The 20,980-nt window shown below is 44.1% G+C and overlaps 1 protein-coding gene across 4 annotated transcripts in view; it reads left to right on the forward strand.

The window, feature by feature from the left end:
- DOCK3 (dedicator of cytokinesis 3) overlaps window positions 1-20,980 on the forward strand; it is a 1,203,328-nt gene that overhangs the window by 515,105 nt on the left and 667,243 nt on the right. For all 4 annotated transcript variants that reach the window (XM_029599541.1, XM_029599543.1, XM_029599542.1 and 1 more), the window contains 2 exons: window positions 16,805-16,846; window positions 19,753-19,907. In XM_029599541.1, the coding sequence (XP_029455401.1) occupies window positions 16,805-16,846; window positions 19,753-19,907 (197 nt within the window). The remainder of the gene's footprint in view (window positions 1-16,804; window positions 16,847-19,752; window positions 19,908-20,980) is intronic.

Raw genomic sequence — 20,980 nt, forward strand, 5'->3', positions numbered from 1 at the left:
AGAGACAAACAGTTTCACTCTCCGATATTTCTGTCTCAGATGACATTTCTATAATACCTGACAAATCAATGGATTGCTCTGGCTGACTATCCTTTTTTAAGTTTTTTTTTAAGAATATAATAAATTTTTCCAATAGCTGGCATAGCCTGTTCTGGTATCTTTAATATTTGCTTTAGATATTCATTAAACATCTCTTTAGGGGCTATTACCTTTTGATAGGGAAAATTCAATATTCTTAAATTTGAATACCTTAAATTGTTTTCCATATATTCATACCGTTTTTTATTTAAACTCTCTGATTTAATTAAATTTTTTTGGATATGTTCAATTTTAGAAATTCTTCCTTCTTGTTTTTCGATTTTTTCTTTATTAGTATTCACTATTTTTCCCATCTCTACAAATTTTTGCTGGCTATCTTCATATTTTGCTGTTAAATTTATTATTGCTTTCTCTAGAGATTTGATAGCAGCCCATATAACATCCATTGTTACTTCAGAGACAGAAGAAGATATAATCACATCTGTTTTAAGCTTAACCTCTTCACTTCCTTTTGCAGTTATTATTATTATTATTATTATTTTTTTTTTTTTATAAGTCCTTTATCTCCCCTCCCGGGTTAGCGATGTCAATTGGCTCAAGGGCCAAAAAAGCATCCTTCCCTTTAGATGAAACAGGTGGAGTGGGTATACTGGGAGCCCCGGGGCTCAATGAGATGGCTTCGGCCGGGGAGACTGACTCTCGCTCCAAATCTGTCTCCCCAATTGGCCATGTCCTCCGGGTTTAATCCTGTTGCTGACATAAAAAAAGTAGATATTTGAGGCTGGGACTGACCTTGCATGGGAGACGAGGTTGCTGCCTCCCTTATGTGGGCCTTCCGCTTGGTATGGGGGATATTCGTAAGTACTTGCCAAACTTTATGTCACAGTTTCTCGATTCAATGTCTTAAATGGAGGTTTGAAAAACGTAGAAATTAATTTGAGATGTACTTACATTCTTATTTTCTGAGGTTCAGCATAGGAAAAACAAAGTTCAGAAAGCTTCTTCTCCTGACAAAGCCGCGCGCCCCTTTGGCGCGTGCGGCTTCGACGGTGTGCCATAGGGGGTTCCGGTTTTGACCCTTACCGGCCTCTCCTCCAATGACGTCAGCGACAGCTGGTAGGAATCGCGGTAAAGTTCCCAAAGAAGAAGCTCTCAAAGGTAATTATACTTTGGGGAAATGTTCACAGGGCAAGCGTTTCTCACCCTTGTATCCTTCGCTTGCAAACCTCAAACTTTGCCGTAGGGGGTTCCGGTTTTGACCCTTACCGGCCCCTCCTCCAATGACGTCAGCGACAGCTGGTAGGAGTCACGGTAAAGTTCCCGAAAAAGAAGCTCTCAAAGGTAATTATACTTTGGGGAAATGTTCACAGGGCAAGCGTTTCTCACCCTTGTATCCTTCGCTTGCAAACCTCAAACTTTGCCGTAGGGGGTTCCGGTTTTGACCCTTACCGGCCCCTCCTCCAATGACGTCAGCGACAGCTGGTAGGAGTCACGGTAAAGTTCCCGAAAAAGAAGCTCTCAAAGGTAATTATACTTTGGGGAAATGTTCACAGGGCAAGCGTTTCTCACCCTTGTATCCTTCGCTTGCAAACCTCAAACTTTGCCGTAGGGGGTTCCGGTTTTGACCCTTACCGGCCCCTCCTCCAATGACGTCAGCGACAGCTGGTAGGAGTCGCGGTAAAGTTCCCAAACAAGAAGCTCTCAAAGGTAATTATACTGTGGGGAAATGTTCACAGGGCAAGCGTTTCTCACCCTTGTATCCTTCGCTTGCAAACCTCCCACCTCCTTTTCTTACTAGTTATTGCTTGCTCTATGCAGTCCAGAATTATTCTGGCTTTAGCTATAGCCTTGTCACATTGATTTGCTCCCTTCAGATCACCAGACACTGTTACCCTTAGATCCCTCTCCCAGTGCATGCACATTAGACTTTCACCCCATATCACATACAGCTCTTTTTGATTGCCGCACCCCAGATGCCTCACTCTACACTTCTTGGCATTGAATCCCAGCTGCCAAGACTTTGACCACTCTTTAAGCTTTCTTAAATCACTTTTCATTCTCTCTTACTTCAGGCATGTCCACTCTGTTGCAGATCTTAGTATCATCCGCAAATAGATAAACTTTACTTTCTGTGCCTTCCACAATGTCTCTCAGAAAGATATTAAACAGAACCTGTCCCAAAACTGATCCCAGTGGCACTCCATTTAAAACTATTCTTTCTTCAGAATAGGTTCCATTTACCAGTATATGCCGTCTGCTGCCAGTTAACCATTATGTAATCCACTCCATCACCTTGGCACCAAGTCCCAAACTTCTCATTTTATTCATGAGCCTCTTATGTGGGACTGCATCAAAAGCTTTGCTGAAATCTGAGTATATTAGATTGAGCATTCGTCCTTGATCCAATTCTTTAGTCATCCAATCAAAAATAATTTCAATTAGATTTGTCTGACAAGACCTTCCCCTGGTAAATCTGTGCTGCCTCTGGTCCAGCAACCCACCGGATTGTAAATAGTCCACTATCCTTTCCTTTCACAGAGACTCCATTAATTTTCTCCCCACCGAGGTTAGACTAATGAGCCTAAGGTTTCCAGCCTCCTTTCTGTTTCCACTTTTGTGTAGCGGGACCACCACAGAACAAGGCTTTGAAAATTAGACACAGCAGGAGATGAAGACAGGTTAAATTTAGGCTCTTATTAAAATATAATCATTAAAAGAATAGAATAACATTTTAAAATGTAATAGAAATAAGAACTAGATTTAGGGTCTCATTTACTAAGCATTTTGTCCATAGACACAGAATGGGAGAAAAGCCTTAGTAAATCAGGCCCTTAGATTTCAAGCTCTTTGGGGGACTGGGAGATACCTGAAGGTAATCCGCTACGAAGTGCCTGAAAGACTGAATTTAAATAAAAAAATAAATAAATGATGCTTTTTGAAGCAGGGGTAAATGATTACAATAAAGCAAGCAGTGGAATAAGTGCATAAATGTTTATGAATATGATCCTCCTTTAAACATGTTTTCTTTATTACATTTTTATAAAACTTTTTTTCCTTAAAAGGTTTTTTTTTGTTTTTGTTTTTTTTGTAAGAGGTTTGAAACTTTCTCCCATCAGATTTTTGTGTTTCATATGCAGGTGGTTTTGAGTGAATTATATTGGTTTTCCCTTTTTTGCTTTTGAGAGTTTGTTGTCTGGAGTTTTGTTTCTTCTTTTTGGTGAGTAATGTATTGCTTTTGCAGTAGTATCATATAGAGTAATTGTGATGATGTAGTCAGCCAGAGGTATGACCCCAAATCTAAGTGTCTGCAGTGCACTGGCAAGGCGAGACTGGCGGGTTCTAACTGGAGTAGGGGCATGGTGTCTTCTGCTGCAGTGGCTTCTTTCCCTTCGTGTTGAGCCCTCAGGTGCTAGTGGCTGGCAGGACTTGGACAGATACAAAAGGAAACACAAGGCACACACTAAGGAAATGTAGAACTCAAATATGAAGGCATCCAAAGAAGCAAGACAGGGCCATGCAGAAAAACCAAGAGACATGAAGGTGCCCTCAGAAGCAATGTAGGAGCACTTTAGGAGAACTAGATATACGAAGCAAATACGGACCAAACAAGAACACTGGGTACATGATGCAGTCTAGGAGCAAAGAGAAGCACTGGATTCACAAAGCAAACTAGGAGTAAACAGGAACATGAAACTTAGGACAACGTCTAGGATCAAGCCCTGAAAAGAACAGACCTGGAACCTGGATTATAACTATCCAAAAAGGAACAAGATGGCCATCAGCAGGAACTGTGAGCCAGGGCCATAGGGCTGAGAGGACTATCCAAGTTATCCAAGAGGCCCTCCAAGGCCCTCTGCTGGTGAGAGGCAAGAACTATCCAACAGGGCCTCACAGTAATACAATGTGCATGCAGGTAGATAAGGATCATTTACCCCATCGGGTAGCCAAGATTCTGCTCATCAGCCTTGCTAGTTCTTATTGTGCTAAAAGGTCTGTTAACTGTATAAATTTGATGAGTTTTCAGGAAATTGGTCCTTATCGGTTTTTCTGTTAAGTGATTAGACACCTGTTTCATGCCTACCAAAGCCTTATGTTCACTCTGTGGTGGTCAGCCATAGCCACTCTCCTGCTAGTTTGTCACAATCATATTTCTACTCTGTGCATCTCTACTTTGTCATCTCCACTTTATGGTCCTGTACAAATCTAGGTAGATGGACATATGCATTTCTATTTATGAACCAATACCCAGACACCGCCTTTTTTTTTTTATCTTGCCTCTTTCCCTGATTGTCCCATTGCCCTCTATGTGTGTCCTAAGCATTCTTGAATTCTGTCATGGTTTTGGTTATTACCATTTCTGCTAGTAGGATTTTCAGCCATCTACCACAATCCCAGTAAATAAATATTTCCTCTGAGTCTTCTTTTCTCCAGCTTAATATCATAACCCTTAGTCCCTGATCTCCTTTTTCTATCTTCAGTTGCATATAGACAGATTTGGAGGCAAGTAATGGAAAACTTGCTTTAAGAATTGTCCTTGTTTTGGGACTGTCACACTGCAATACATTACAACATGTTTCCTATTATTCATTTTGAACATGTCTAACCTGCTAGTCCTAAAAAAAAAACCAAAACAAAAACACAATGAAACCAAACAAACAACTTGCATGTGTTTGTTTATGGGCATTTGATATTCTGCCTTTTCCCTCAGTTGGTCTCAAGGTGGATTACAATAAATTTAAATGAACAGAGGCATTTGAACAGCTTACAGTCAAATCAGAATTTGAATTAGAGTAGCAATTGAACCATAGGAAACCAATTTGTGAATAGTTTCAAGATCTAGTTGTATTCCTGTTGTGTATAATACGGTCCCTTGTCAGGAGTTCTGATACTTGGGGAGGGAAAATGTGGATCTCGGCAAAGGCCTGGCTGAAAAGCCATGCTTTTGCTTTTCTTCTGAACTTAAGGTAGCATGACTCCAGGCACAGAGGTGGTGGTACTTTGGTGCATAACATCTGAAAACGTGGAATCTTATACAGGAAAATCTAGCTACAGTCAACAGAGGATAGGAAAGAAGAGTCATTTGGGAGGACCAGAGTTTCCTTGAGGGCATGTAAGAGAGATAAATTAGGAGAGTTATTCTGGGGAGTTTTAATTCAAGCATTTGAAGACAAAGCAGAGAGTTTAAATTGTATCCTGTTGTCTTCTGAGAGGCAGTGAAGCTGATGTAGAATTGGCTTGATATGATCAGTTACTTTTTCACCTACCAAAATTCTATATTTAAAAACTGTAATAAGGCACAGGTTAGGAAAAGAGAGCAATACCATAAATTTACACCTCCCAACTCTTCCTTCCCTGCTCCTTTCCTAATAAAATATTTTTTAGCATGTAGACAGATGGATTCAGGACCAGTGGGTTTATGCATCCCTGCCAGCAAATGGAGATGGAGCAAGCTGATGTCACAGTATATATAACCCAGTCTGCCTGTCTTCTCTGTCTCGTGCAGATGGTAGACGTGCATCTCCTTATGGGGATTGCTTTGAACTGTTTGAAAGGAGAAATTTGAAATTCTAACTTAAGGAAAAGAAAGCCCCTCTCTTCTGCGTTAATACCTAAAGGTTCCTCTCCCAGTTGAGAATTCCTGAGGCGATTTCCATGGTTCCTCAAAGGTGTGTCTTAGTTCGGTAGCTGGGTTTCCCAGCATGGACTTAGCTGCTAGTTCAGCTGAAAGGTAGGGGGTGCAGGAGGCCGAGCGTGGCAGTGACGGCAGATGCCCTCTCCCCCAGCAGCCGGAAACTATCTCTGTACTCAGCAGGTAAGTGCTTAGCTCAGCTAAGGTTTAAAAGAAAAAAAGGAGACAGTTTTACTTGAATCAGAGACAGAGGGGTTTCAGGACTTCCTCTGGTCTCCATTCTAAGCACGCTGTGCCGACGTTCATTCCTGCTCCTTTGGGGGAACTGGGCAGCCTGGCGAGTTGAGCAGATTCTGGTGGGCTAGGCCCCGCACTTAGGCTTTTTTCTTGAATGCCGCGTGGTAGGCTGCGGCGGCCATTTTTGCACGTTCTTGTGCATGTTCTGTTGCCCTTTATAGGCTGTCGGTGTACGCAGTGTGTCAGGTCTGCGAATGCATTGTGCGCTCATTTTACGTGCACAAACCTTTTTACGCACTTAACTTGACATAGAGGTTGTCTGTGTACCTTGCCGCGCTTATTTTTTGGGTGCATTTCATTTTTGAAATGCATGTTTTGAATGCATATTTACTGCAGCGATGGTGCCAGTAAGCAAGAAGCCTAAGCATTAGTGTTGCCTGTCATATTAAGGTTTCTCAGCCTGATCTGACTTCTAACCTGTGTCAGCACTGCTCACATGCTCAGGGAGAGTTGTCTTCCTCGGATTTTGCTAAGCCTAGCTCTTCCAATTCTGATGATGGCTTGGTCACAGCCTTGACTTGGGGGACGCCAGATCTTGGTTATCCCTTGACTGGCTCCTCCGCTGGTGAGGGCAGTTCTGTGGGACCAGCTCCAGTTCCTTCTGGGCTTGGTCTTGACCTGGCTGCTTTTTCCTGGGTGGAATTTTTTCAAGGCTTACAAGCCTTTCTTCAGGTGCAGTCCTCTGCTTCCATCATTTCTGTCCAGTTGGACCCTCAGCCAGTGGCTCCTCCCTCTTCCAGTCCTAGGCTTAAGCGCCGGGGCTTGCCTCCACTCCCTGCGGGTATTCCTGAAAGGAATCTGGATGGCACTGATGATGAGGTTGATCCTGATTCCCTGGAAGATGGGGAAATTCCTCCAGGGCTGGAACTACATCAAACCATGTTGTAGTTCTTTCATAGAGATGAATTGCCGTCCCTGATTTCCCAGATCTTGGAACAGCTGGATGTTCCTGGTTTGGATACTATGTCAGAGCTGAGGAAGAATCCCATTTTGGTTTCCGTATGTAAAGCCTCTTGTTTTTTCGCGGTGATGGATACCATCCAGGAATTGATTGACCTGGGATGGGATGCCCCAGAGGCAAATTTTAAAGGTCAGACATTGGAAGGCCTGTAACCCTTGGATCCGGCTGTGAGAGAGCATTTTCCCAAAGTGGATGGTCTAATATGTGCCTTGTCTAAGCGGATGAATATCCCATAGAGGGAGGAGCAGCCTTGAAGGATGTACATGATAGAAGGATTGAGGCTATTCTTAAGCAAGCCTTGGAGGCAGTAGCAATGAATTTACAGATTGCCTCCTGTTGTGCCCTAGAAGCGAGATCTTGTCTGTTTCTCTCTCAGCAGGTTGATGAGTCTGGAGGGAATTCAAGAGCGGTTATGGAGCCTGCGGCCACCTTTTTAGCAGACATAGGCTGTGATTTGGTCCGGACCTCGGCCAGAGGAATAGCTTCGGTGATAGCAGCCAGGTGTCAACTCTGATTGTGAAATTGGTCAGTTGACACAGTTTCCAAAGCCAGTCTTACCAAGATTCCCTTTAAAGGCTTGCTCTTGTTTGGGAGCGAGTTGGAGAAACTGGCCAGTAAGTGGGGCAAGTCTCCGGTGCCTCAGTTGATGGAGAATAAGAAACAGTTACAGTGCCTCTTTGGTATGAGGGGTCGTTTCTGGCATTCCAGGCATTTTTGTCCCTACAGAGGGATGACCTTTGAGCGGACTCGGCCTTTTGGTAGGTCTCGGTCCTTTCGTCCCCGGCAGCCCAAGAGGAACGGGCTCAGGTGATGGACCTTCCTGAGCTTCCCAATGAAGGTTTGCCGACCCACCTTTTGGAACAGGAAATGGGGGTTGTCTCTCGTTTATTGGAGGTAGGTCGAGATCATGTCATACTAATGGGTCGTGGAGGTGATACGCAAAGGGTATGCACTGGAATTTCACAGTATTCCTCAGGATATGTTCATGGTATCCCCTTGCCACTCCCTGCAGAAGAAGCAGGCAGTGGAGTTCATGCTTCAAAGGCTGCTCAGACTGAGGGCTGTGGTTCTGGTGCGCATGTCTCAAGAAGTTATTGGGGCGATATTCCATTTCTTTTGTTCTCACAGGAGAAGCAGGATGGTAGTCCTCACATATGGGTGACATCACAGGATGGAGCCCAATCACGGAACACTTCTGTCAAAGTTTCCAGAACTTTGACTGGCCCCTACTGGGCATGCCCAGCATGGCACTAACCCTTCAACCAGCAGGGTCCCCCTTCAGTCTTCTTTTTTCCGCGCAGCAGTAGCCACGCAGTTAAGGAGCCCTGCAGAGATTCCTGACAGGAATTTTCCTCACGGGATTACTAAAAATTAATTTACCCCACAGGGGTCCCTCCTTCAACTTTTTCAAGCTGCGGTACTCCAGTAAGTTTTTTTACCCGTTTTCCGTCGATTACCGTCGAGTTTGGCCCTCGTGGCCTACTGGCCGTCGACCTTACTGCGGCTCAATTTTTTCATGGCCATGGCGTCGGGGTTCTGCTGGTGCGCAGACTGTAATCGCACCATGTCTATCACAGACCCTCACAAAGTCTGTGTAATGTGTCTCGGATGTGAGCACGATGTCCTAACCTGCACCAAATGTGCCCTTATGATACCAAAAGGTCGCAAGGCTAGAATGGAGAAAATGGAACTTCTCTTCCGTGCTCAAACCCTGATGCCGTCAATTGCATCGACGTCATCAGAACCGGCACTGTCATCTTCGCGCCAGCATCGAACTCTGGCCGGTGATCGTCCGGCATCGACGACTTCTCGGCCTTTGACACCCTCTCCTCCCCCTCAGGACCGAGGGGATCGTAGAGATAAACATCGCCACCGGCATCGAACGTCTCGGACCATTGAGGGAGCGATATCATCGACCTCACCATCATCCAAGCCGCCGTCGAAGAAGCCCCGTCCAGAAAAGGCACCGACCTTTTCGGCAACCGGGTCACCAAGGCAACCCTCACCCGACAGGGTATCGGGAGCCGCGACTCCGCCTTTAACTGTGGTCCCTCTGGCTATGCCTCTGCCTCCTTCTTCTGTTCCGGAGCCGGGGCTGCTTGCTCCAGGTCTCCGAGAAGAACTGGACCGAATGGTTCAGGAGAACATCGCCAAGGCGATGCATCTATTCCAGGTTCCTCCGACACCGGTACCGATTGCGGAACCGACCACTGACCCGATTCCAGCAGCATTGGCACCACTGCTGTCGAGAATGGAAGCGCTTTTGGCCGCTTTTCTACTGGTGGACATCAGGTCACCGATGGCTCCGATGGCTCCGATGCTCTCCCCGCTTGCTTTGTCATCGGGAGGAGAAACACTGTTCCACATCCCTCCATCGGGAGTTCTGCTGATGCCTCAGCCGTCGATGCCGATACGTCCGTCGGTGCCACGATCCACCCATCGGTGCCAACGCGTCCATCGGCACCACCATCCATCGATGCCTGCACAGGTGTCTTCGATGCCCTCATCGGTGCCTCCAGTTATTCCTTTGAGTCCTTTGGAGCCTCGACCAGGACCTTCAGGGATCCCACCGCCCCGTCCTCCTCTAGTCCCTAGAGGAGCAGGTGCTGATCCCTGTGACACCTGGACTGATGATTCTTCAGACACCGATGATTTGCCTTCACCACCTTCACCTACTGAAAGAAGAAAGCATTCTCCTCCAGAGGACCTTTCCTTTATAAATTTTGTGAAGGAGATGTCTGAATTGGTTCCCTTCCAATTGCAGACTGAACAAGATGACAGGCATCAAATGATGGAGCTGTTACAATTCCTGGATACTCCCAAGGAAATAACCTCCATCCCTATCCACCAAGTTCTTCTGGATCTCCTAAAAAAAACTGGGAACATCCTGGCTCTGTTGCTCCTGTCCACAGGAAAGCTGACACCACTTATCTCGTTCATTCAGCTCCAGGCTTTCGCAAACCTCAATTGGATCACCAATCTGTGGTTGTCGAATCTGCCCAGAAAAGAGCAAGGAGATCAAAACTTCACACTTCCTTTCCCCCAGGCAAGGAATAGAAATTTCTAGATAACGTTGATCGCCGTGTCTTCCAGGGACCAATGCTCATCTCCAGAATTGCTTCTTATCAGCTCTATATGACCCAATATAATAGGGTCTTATTTAAGCAGATACAAGACTTAACAGACTCCCTACCTCAGCAATTTCAAGAGCAACTCCAAACTCTAGTAAACAAAGGTTTTGAGGCAGGCAAGCATGAAATCAGATCATCTTACGATATCTTTGACACTGCTACCAGGGTATCTGCAGCTGCTATCTCGGCAAGACGATGGGCCTGGCTCAAGACTTCCAACCTTCGCCCTGAAGTACAAGACAGATTATCTGACCTGCCTTGCGTAGGAGCTAATCTGCTTGGCGAGCAGATTCAACGAACGGTGGCAGAACTCAAGGACCATCATGAGACCCTAAGACAGCTCTCTCTGATGCCTTCTGAGTACTCTAAAAAAAAACTGCCCTTCCAAAAGGACAGAAGTCATTCTTCCGCCCGAAGAAGTCCTACCCGCCACGAACTAGAACCCGTTCTACAAGACCATAGACCGTTTCAAAAAGCCCAGTCTCGTCAGATATGAAAACAAAAACCGCAAGCAGCTCCTCAGCCGGGCCCTGCTTCCGGTTTTTGACTCCTGCATAGAGAGCATCAGCCAGATTCCATTGTCCCACATACCAGTGGGAGGTTGATTGTGCCATTTCAACAACAGGTGGCACTCAGTCACCTCAGACCAGTGGGTCCTAGCGATAATCGCTCATAGTTATCGTCTGAACTTTCTCTCCATTCCACTGGACTCCCCACCTCTACCGACGTGGAGAACATCCGATCACTCTATCCTTCTGGAACAGGAGGTCTCCCTCCTCCTCCAGTCCAAGGCAATAGAACTAGTGCCCTATTCCCAACAAGGCCTAGGATTCTATTCCCGGTACTTTCTAATCCCCCAAAAATCGGGAGGCATTTCTCCAATTCTGGATCTATGTGCCCTCAACAAGTATCTCCACCGAGAGAAGTTCAAAATGGTAACCTTGGGCTCTCTTCTTCCGCTTCTACAAAGAGGAGACTGGCTCTGCTCTCTAGACATCCAGGACACATACACTCATATTGAGATAATTCCATCTCATCGCAAATACTTGAGGTTTCTAGTAGGCCCCAAGCACTATCAGTACCGAGTGCTTCCATTCGGCCTCACATATGCACCACGAGTCTTCACAAAATGCCTTGTCATAGTTGCAGCCTTCCTCAGGACTCAAGGTGTTCATGTCTACCCCTATCTAGACGATTGGTTAATCAGGGCTCCCACTCAGCAAGCTGCTCTGTCATCCCTACATCTTACTTTACACACTCTAATTTCACTCTGATTTCTCCTCAACTATGACAAATCCTCGACAGGGAGCTCTCTCTCTCTCTCGTGTCTCTTGTACACCAGCTGCAGTCTCAGCACTCCATGACTGCACACCACTTTCTCATCCTCCTGGGACACATGGCGTCCTCAGTCCAGGTCACCCCAATGGCCGCCATGAGAGTCATGCAGTGGATTCTAAGGTCACAATGGACTCAATCCATTCAGCCCCTGTCGACCATTGTCCACGTAACCGACTCACTCTGTCAGTCTCTCGTCTGGTGGAGAAATCAGGTCAATCTCCTCCAAGGCTTGGCCTTCCAGGCTCCAGACCCTCAAAGGCTTGCCCTTCCAGGCTCCAGACCCTCAAATAATTCTCACCACCGATGCTTCCAACCTCAGCTGGGGAGCCCACGTGGCCGATCTGCAGACACAAGGCTCTTGGTCTCCAGAGGAAGCCAAACACCAAATAAATTTCTTGGAGCTGCAAGCAATCAGATATGCTCTCAGGGTATTTCAGGATCGCCTCTCCAATCAAGTCATCCTGATCCAGATGGACAACCAGGTGGCCATGTGGTACGTCAACAAACAGGGAGGCCGGGCTCCTACCTTCTGTGTCAGGAAGCTGCGCAGATATGGGCGGAGGTCCTCTCCCACTCGATGTACCTCAGGGCCACCTACTTGCCGGGAGTGGACAATGTGTTGGCAGACAAGCTGAGTCGCACCTTTCAACTGCACGAGTGGTCCCTCAAACCCCTCAGTAGCGAACTCGATCTTCCAACAATGGGGTTATCCTCAAATAGACCTCTTTGTGTCACCTCAAAATCGCAAAGTAGTGAACTTCTGTAGTTTTTTAACAAGTCTGAAGGGGGACCCCTGCTGGCTGCAGGGTTAGTGCCATGCTGGGCATGCCTAGTAGGGGCCAGTCAAAGTTCTGGAAACTTTGACAGAAGTGTTCCGTGATTGGGCTCCATCCTGTGATGTCACCCATATGTGAGGACTAACATCCTGTTGTTCTGTGAGAACACCTGTTACAGGTAAGGAACATTTGCTTTGTGCCCAAGAAGGAGGGCTCCTTTTGTCCCATTTTGGATCTCAAGAGGGTCAGCCGTCACTTGAAGGTGACTCATTTTCGAATGTAAACCTTACGCTCTATAATAATGACGGTGCAGATGGGGGAATTTCTGACCTCCTTGGATGTGTCAGAGGCTTACCTTATTCCCATCCGATTGGAACACCAACGCTTTCTATGCTTGCGGTGTTGGGGTGCCATTATCAGTTTTGGGCATTGCCTTTTGGTCTAGCTACCACTCCCAGAACATTTTCCAAGATTTTGGTGGTGGTGGTAGTGGCGGCCTTGCGAAAAGAAGGAATCCTGGTGCACCCATATTTGGACGACTGGCTGATTCAAGCCAAGTCTCAGGAAGAGAGGAGCAGGAGCTTGGTTGTGTGGTGAATCTGTCCAAGAGCAATCTTCAACTCTCCCAGTCATTGAAGTATATGGGGGTTCTGTTCAACACGGGACAGGACAGAGTTTTCCTACTGGAAGTTCGGATCTGGAGATTGATGTCTCAAGTGTTTCAGTTGATGAACACCATATGCCTGACGGTGTGGTCCTACCTACAGGTGATCGGCTTGATGGCAGCTACCCTGTAAGTGGTGCCATGGGCAAGGGCACATATGCGTCCTCTTCAGCACTCCCTGGTCTCTCGTTGGAACCCGCATTCTCAGGATTATGAGTTTCAGCTCCATCTGCCGATGGAAATCTGCTCTAACCTCCAGTGGTTGTTGCAGGAAGATCATCTGAGAAAGGGAGTTCCCTTGTCCTCTCCGGCCTGGTTGGTACTCATGATAGATGCGAGTCTCCATGGTTGGGGGGCTCACTGTCTGGTGTTAACTGCCCAGGGGCACTGGAATTCCAAAGAGTCTCACTGGAACATCAATCACCTGGAGGCCCAGGCGGTACAGCTGGCATGCTTGCAGTTCAGCCACAGGCTGTGGAATCAAGCGGTTCATGTGATGTTGGACAACCCAACGATGGTGGCCTATATCAATCGCCAGGGAGCCAGTCGGGGGATGCCGGAGAGAGCAACAAGCAGACGCCGCGGTAGCCCGGCATCCATCCGCAGCAAGAGGAGGAGCAAAGAAAGAAAGGTAGGCAGAATGAAGCCGTCGGGAAGGGACAGTTGCAACAGATACATTAAACAACATTTACATGGAAATTGCAGTTTAAAAGTTATTTCTTTCTGCACAGCCTCTCCTCTCATCTCCAAAAAGGGTTTTCTTCTCAGTTGAGTTTGTTTCACTAAATCTTGGTAGCACCATACTTTTTGACCAAAAAATAACATCTGGCTATTTCTAAAATAATGCTTGAAGATATTATTTTATCCATAAGAAATGTAAACGTTACTAGAAAGGGTCTGCGACATGATACTATCAAGTCCTGTGATGAGTTCAAAAGAGTAGTTAAATAAGGTATATCTTGTTGTTGTACATTCTCTTTTCTCTATTCAGTAGGATATAAATAATATGCCTTTGATATCACCGGTTTTAATTCTTCTGGAATCTTTAGTATTTGAGAGACATACAACCTAAATAATTGTATCGGAGGAATATTCTTCAGAACTGGAAAGTTTAGGAATCTTAGGTTGTAAGCTCTCAATGCATTTTCAATTTTTTCCAGTCTTTTATTCACTTCCATATCATTTTGAATTATTGTTGTATTTGATTTCTCAACTTCTGTTACTCTTTCTTCCAGTCTCTCAATTTTATTTTTCTGTGCCTTTATTTCAATAGCATTATTCTTGACTTGTTGCATAACTTCAATAACATCTTTAGTTAATCCCAAGATTGCTTTTTCTAGGGATTGGAGAGCTTTCCAGATTACATTTAATATTTCAGGTTCGGGTAATGTCATTATTTGCTGTGAGGGAACCTGGCTTCCTTCTTTGCCCCCACCCACTGCTAGGCCAATGCCATTTCCAAGATCAACAGATCTTATCCCTGCAGCAAGGTCTAGTCTCGTACCTCCCTCTACTATTCTGGGTATTACCTTTTCTCACAGGATAAGTAGTCCTCACTTATGGGTTTCTAGAACTTTGACTGGCACCTACTGGGCATGCCCAGCATGGCACTAAACCTACAGCCAGCAGGGGTCCCCCTTCAGTCTTCTTTTTTCCGTGCAGCAGTAGCCATGCAGGTTAAGGAGCTCCACAGGCTAATTTGTTCTGCCCCGATCTACCCACTACATGTCCACAAGTTATGTGGCTAACGGCTAACTTTTAGCTATATAAGAGACTTAAGCAGCAGTTGCTGAACGTAGGCGCATAGTCAGCGGCCGCTACTTAGCTGCATAAATCCCACTTATGTGGCTGAATCATGCTGAATGCATTTTGAATATTGGCCTCACTGGGTCCAAATTGAACAGACTATTGCTGGGTAGGTGCTTATTTCAGCATTCTTAAGGCTTCCTAAGATGTCAAGTGTGTTCCCTCCCCTTCTCTTGTCTTTTACTCTCCTCACTATAAAATTGTCGGATAAGTGGAAACCTTTGTTGGTGGAGGATAGAAATGTCTTTTTAAAGACTCCTTTGAGATCTAATAAGGAGTTTCAACTTGGCCTAGTTTCACTCAACTGTGTCAGGCGTGGGGGCTGCAGGATTGCTGAGCTTTGAAGCTCTTATGGATAAGTTTTACTAACGGTCAAAGATAAGTTTCTGTTTTTACAGTTGAAACATCTTATGGACTAAAAAAGGATTAAAGCTGACCTTTTGAGAAGGAAAACTTTATTTAAAGGATATTGAGATAAAGCCTGTAGTATTAGGGGGACAATTTGTAAACCTTATATTTTATTGAATGAGGATTTAGCTGCTAAGCCTTGGCATTTTTTGACATGGAAATTGCTAGAGAAAAATACCTGAGATTTATTTTTTTGTCAGTGGGATGATGTTCTTTTCCTTCAGTATTGGTGGACAATGGACACAAGTTATTATTTAGGTGGTATCTTACTCCAGATAAATAATCTGCATAAAATATATCCAGATGCTATGGAGGAGTGCTGGCTCTAGTGTGGAGGGTTGGTTCTCTCTGTCATATTTGGTGGGACTGACCTCGTGTTCAAAAATTTTGGGATTCGATTATTGCTTTGATAAGTGATATTACCCATGTTTTGATTCCACAGGATCCCAAATTGTTTCTTTTGGGTCTTCCTATTCTTAAAAGTTAAGGCCTTGTTAAATGTTTTTATTTTGCAGATTATTATTGCAGCAGGATGTTCACTGGCAGCCTTTTGGAAGAAGCCCTTTACTCTAGAATTACCAGTAGTATATCAGCAACTTAGTACTGACTTTTATATAGGGAAACAAACTGCACTTAAACATGATGCCTTGGTGAAATTTGCAAGCTCTTGGGAGGCTTATCTTTTAAAGTTATAGAAATGTGCTTCATAAATAGTTTTTCTGTTAGAGATGGTGTTTTGGCTTGCCAACCTGATGATTGTACTGTTTTATTATTGTCATTCTCATGCTTGGGGATGGGGTTGGTGGAGGGGCAAGGGTTTCTGGCAGGTGGAGAAAGGTTATCACTGATACATCAAATCCTATTATTGTCTGATGACATTTGAGAGTACATTTACTGCTGGTTGTAAATAAAAGAAATTATATTATTATTATTATTATTATTATTAAAAAACAAACAAACACTTCTCTCTACCATATCAGTAAAGGCCTGCCATTCATCAGTGATATCAGGAAAAAAATTTTTGTTAAAGTAATTTTATCCATTTTGTATGCAATGCAGTTTGGAACCAATTATCCAAGAATTGTTTATCATGAAATTTGCAATGTAAAAACAGATTTGGTCTGAATGCAACTAAGAGTCGATTAAGTGGAAAACCAAAATAATAACCAAAAGACTAATCAGTGAGTTCGTAGGAAGGCTAATGCTTTAACAAAACTAAAGATTTTATATTCTTGGCAAAACCCTTGTATGCATATCTTCATTTGCCCACATGACTGACCAGCGGGAACAGCTCCCTCTAATCTTTGCTTGAAGTACTATTAGCATTTCCAATGTGTTAGGAAAGGGCTAAATCATATAATATCTGTTATTATATAAAATAGCATAGTATTATGATTTTTCTGGTTTGTTAATCGTATGAGACTTCAACTGCAAAATTGAGTATCTAAGTATTTAAGGATTTTGACAAGATAGGGATGAAACTTGTGTTTTATACTTGGCAGTGCAGAACACTAGTCTTTGAACTATCACTTTGGTCTCAATAACAGTACCGTTAAATCACTGGTGAATCTATACCTTTGGCTGAGCATGATCATTTGTAAGAAAGAGACAAATAAAGGTCAAATTGGAATATATTCCTGCTTTTCTGGAAGTGCAAAATGTTTTTTTCTAGTAGTGGAAATGTCAGGAACACAAGATTTCAAGTGTAAGATATGAATGGTGATCTAAAACAACTTCTTTTCTTTCTTCCTACAGCATTTATCTAGCAGACACGGAGTACAACAAGGTACATCACAGGTAAATATCCAAGCATGAAAGTTTGCTGTTTCATTTTAACGTGAGTTGTTTACATTCATATTTTCTAATGTTAAAAATGAAGATTTTTCTATTTACCATGAAAGGTAAAGAGAAGCAAGCTAAGTAAGTTCTTGGGTTCATTGTCGTAATGACATACAGAACCTTTCTTCTCATCTAGTGCTGTACAACAGAAAAAACAAAAGCCAATTTCTACTTATCTATATTCAGGTCACCTACTCCTCATCCTATGTGTCTCACTTAGATTATAAATTCACCTATACAGTGTACTGTTATACACTGCATCCCTTAAAAGTTGACAGTCAAAACATAAAGTTAAACTGTAACTTCAGAGAGCTACTTACCTAATAGCTTTGGCAAGGAAATGTATGAGAAAGGTGAGATCAGTTTATGTTTATACTTACTTGTAACTTTTATAATGCCAGTGTGCATGTTATGGTAAAATATTTAGAGCAACAATATACAATTTGTATTTTAAAATGCAGATTTGTGAATTAATTCTTGTTAATCTCAATTATAACTTTCATTATTTTCATGAGGACACATTTATAATATGCTCCTGCTGCTAAGCAGAAACACATACTCAGCTAGTACATCTATCTGCCTATTTTCAGAATTATCTATCAGTACACTTTGTTTTTCCTCAGATGTGTAGAAATGTGACATGCTTTATAATAGAGGGGAGGACAATAGAGGCACTGAGGCACAGTAGAGCAATGGTTCTCAACCTTTTTTCTGTTGGGACACACCTGACAGATGGTTCTCACATGCATGACACATTGAACACATGACCATCATAGAGCTAAATGTAAAAGTACAGTTTGCATCCACAGGACCCCCCCCCCCCCCCCGACCCACAATTATGGATGTAAAGCAGAATTATGACATTCCCCGTACAACTCACCTTACAAAAAAATATATTCTGGTTCTAGTGTCATCTCAGTAACAGCAACACAAACTCCAACTACCAGGCTCAATAGCCCTACTTGTGAAAAGACAGCCGTTTATCACTAATGCATGTCCTCTTGAGAAAATACAACAAATAAGACTGATACAGTAAAATACCTCACCTCGGTCACATACACAGAACCGACCTAACATACTCCCAGGATCTGCAGTAATGCACATAAACTAATCCGCACATAGTTACACTTGTATTATGGAATGCACTCAAACAGTAACAACCCTACCTATGAAAAGGCAACACTACAAATATTAAATCAGGCCCTAAACACCAATACACCTATTAGGAAAACAGAACTAGCCAAGCAGCTATATATCCCAAAATAGAAATAATTGTATAACTATACTAATAAGCAGAATAAATGTTTCACAACAACTATGAACAGAATATCCAACAATTAAAAACTCATAAAAATTATTTCTGGCTGCTTCTGATTTTGCTTGGGGCTGCCGCCGCTACTTTTTCATGCAGCACGGCTTTTTCTTCTTCCCGCGCACCCCACTGCACATCACTTCCTGTTCCGGGCTAGGGTGGCGGCAGGTGCGGGAAGAAGAAAAGTCCCAGCCGCAGTTGCCAGCCTCCACTAACACTGCTTGAATGTGCTGATAGCCCGGGCGGCAACGGCAGCAGTGGAAGATAGCCTACCTCTTGCTCGGTGAAGGAAGAGGGGGAAGAGCAGCGGGAGACCGGTAGCATGCGACATACCTGCCGCTGTTTGGCAACACACTGGTGTGTCGCGACACTCTGGTTGAGAAGCGCTGCAGTAGAGAATGCAACGGTTTCTTTAGTGACCACGTATGGGTGGCCATATTTACTAGTGTTTTGTCTAAGGGGTTCACCTGGTTCTGTTTTCACTTCACTTGACCTCTGTAGGAGACCCAGAGTCAGGTCTTATATTATAGGATATATCAGTCTGCCTCCACCTCTGATTTTATATATCTGCTCACATTGCTATATGCGCTGTGATTCTCCAGAACACTCATTATGAGACACTGTGGGCTCTTCTGAGTTTTATCAGAAACATACTACACACCTGTGTGCTGTCAGTACTTTAATACCAAAATCCCTAATAATTGCACAAAGTTTGAATCAGGAGAGAATTCTAAAGGCAATGCTAAATTGGAGCAGGATTTTTTCATTCTTTACTTGCATTATTTACTGTATTAATATGATAATAAACTGTTCAAATCCACTTAGTAAGATGAGTGAGTCATTTAAACCAATGATCTGTTAACTATAACACACTTTTCCAAATATAAGCATTTTCTACTGATTCACATTGATGAATTTTGTGTTCTGTTGTACAAAGCAATCAGTATTTGGGACTACTTTCCCAAATGTGAAACACATAGAGCCAGATTTTATAACATGCGGGCGGGCATAGATTTGTTCGCGCAAACAAATCTACACCCGATTTTATAACATGCATGTTATAAAATCCAGGGTTGGGGCGCGCAGGGAGGTGCACAATTGTGCAATCTGCGTGCGTCGAGCCGAGCAGCCTGCCTCCGTTCCCTCCCTCAAAGGGAACTTTCCTTCTGCCCCCCCCCCCGACCTTTATTGAAGAAGTTACGCCTGACGGCTCTCCATCCCCCAGCCTGATGGCTGTTCCGGAGGCCTCGGTCCCACCCCCGGAACGCCCATTTTTTCAAGCCCCGGGACTTACGCGCGTCCCAGGGCTTGCACACGCCGCCAAGCTTGTACAAGATAGACTCGGCGCGCGCAGGGGGAGGCAGGGGGAGGTTTTCGGGGATTGCGCGCGTATCTTACGCGCGCAACCCTTTGAAAATCTACCCCATAAAATGTTCCTTCTTTGAAACATAGTCCGATTATGATTTTGCCACTGTGAGTTTTCCTTTGTGATAGTCCATTTTTGGAAAAACTAAATCCCTCTGATTTCTATGGGGTTTATTTATTTGATCAGGTAGATACAATTCGTCAGCGTCATGGAGACACCTGCCGCATGCCAGTACCTCACCACTTCTTCTTGACCCTAAAGAGCTTCACTTACAACACAATTGGCGAGGACATGGATGTATTCCTTTCCCTGTATGATATGCGAGAAGGCAAGCAAATAAGGTAAGAAATCTGGTCCATGATATCTGAAAGGAACACATGTATTTATTGTAATGTGCTTGATAATTATTCAAGTACATTGAAAATCCATAATTCCATATTGTATCTAGTTGTCATGATGCATGATATTGATCATTTTCGGTAATACACTCATTGTAGTAATGCCTTATGGTGATCATTTCTAACATACGGACCAATACAGTACAGTGCGCTCCAATGGAGCGCACTGTTAACCCGCCATTGGACGCGCGTTTTCCCTTACCCCTTATTCAGTAAGGGGCCGAAAATGCGCGTCCAATCCCCCAAACCTAATAGCGCCCGCAACATGCAAATGCATGTTGATGGCCCTATTAGGTATTCGCGCATGATTCAGAAAACAAAATGTGCAGCCAAGCCGCACATTTTGCTTTCAGAAATTAGCGCCTACCCAAAGGTAGGCGCTAATTTCTTCGGGCACCGGGAAAGTGCACAGAAAAGCAGTAAAAACTGCTTTTCTGTGCACCCTCCGACTTAATATCATGGCGATATTAAGTCGGAGGTCCCGAAACTTTCCAAAAGTAAAAAAAAAATTTGAAGTTGGCCCGCAGCTGTCGGGTCGAAAACCGGACACTCAATTTTGCCGGCGTCTGGTTTCCGAGCCTGTGGCTGTCAGCAGGCTCGAGAACAGACGCCAGCAAAATTGAGCGTCGGCTGTCAAACCCACTGACAGCCGCTGCTCCAGTCCAAAAGGAGGTGCTAGGGACACCTCCTTTTACCTGGTTTTACCGCAGGGCCTAATTAGAATACTGAATCGCGCGCACAGGAGAGTGGCCTGTGCACTCATAAAGGTGCATAAAGGTAATCTTTTCCACTATAGCAATTTATGGTACTATTGTATTATACTAATTATTTTCACTACATATCCATTAATTGAAATACTTTACCATAGTATTCATGTTCACCCTAAGCAATTAATGTAGCACTACATCATTATTAGTCATGTTCACCTTAAGCAATTAATGTAGCACTACATCATTATTAGTTGCCAACCTTCCAATTTCATCCCTCTTAAAAGTTCCCATATTCATATACATTGC

The sequence above is a fragment of the Rhinatrema bivittatum genome, chromosome 4 (genome assembly GCF_901001135.1).
Source record: "Rhinatrema bivittatum chromosome 4, aRhiBiv1.1, whole genome shotgun sequence".
Taxonomy (NCBI): Eukaryota; Metazoa; Chordata; class Amphibia; order Gymnophiona; family Rhinatrematidae; genus Rhinatrema; species Rhinatrema bivittatum.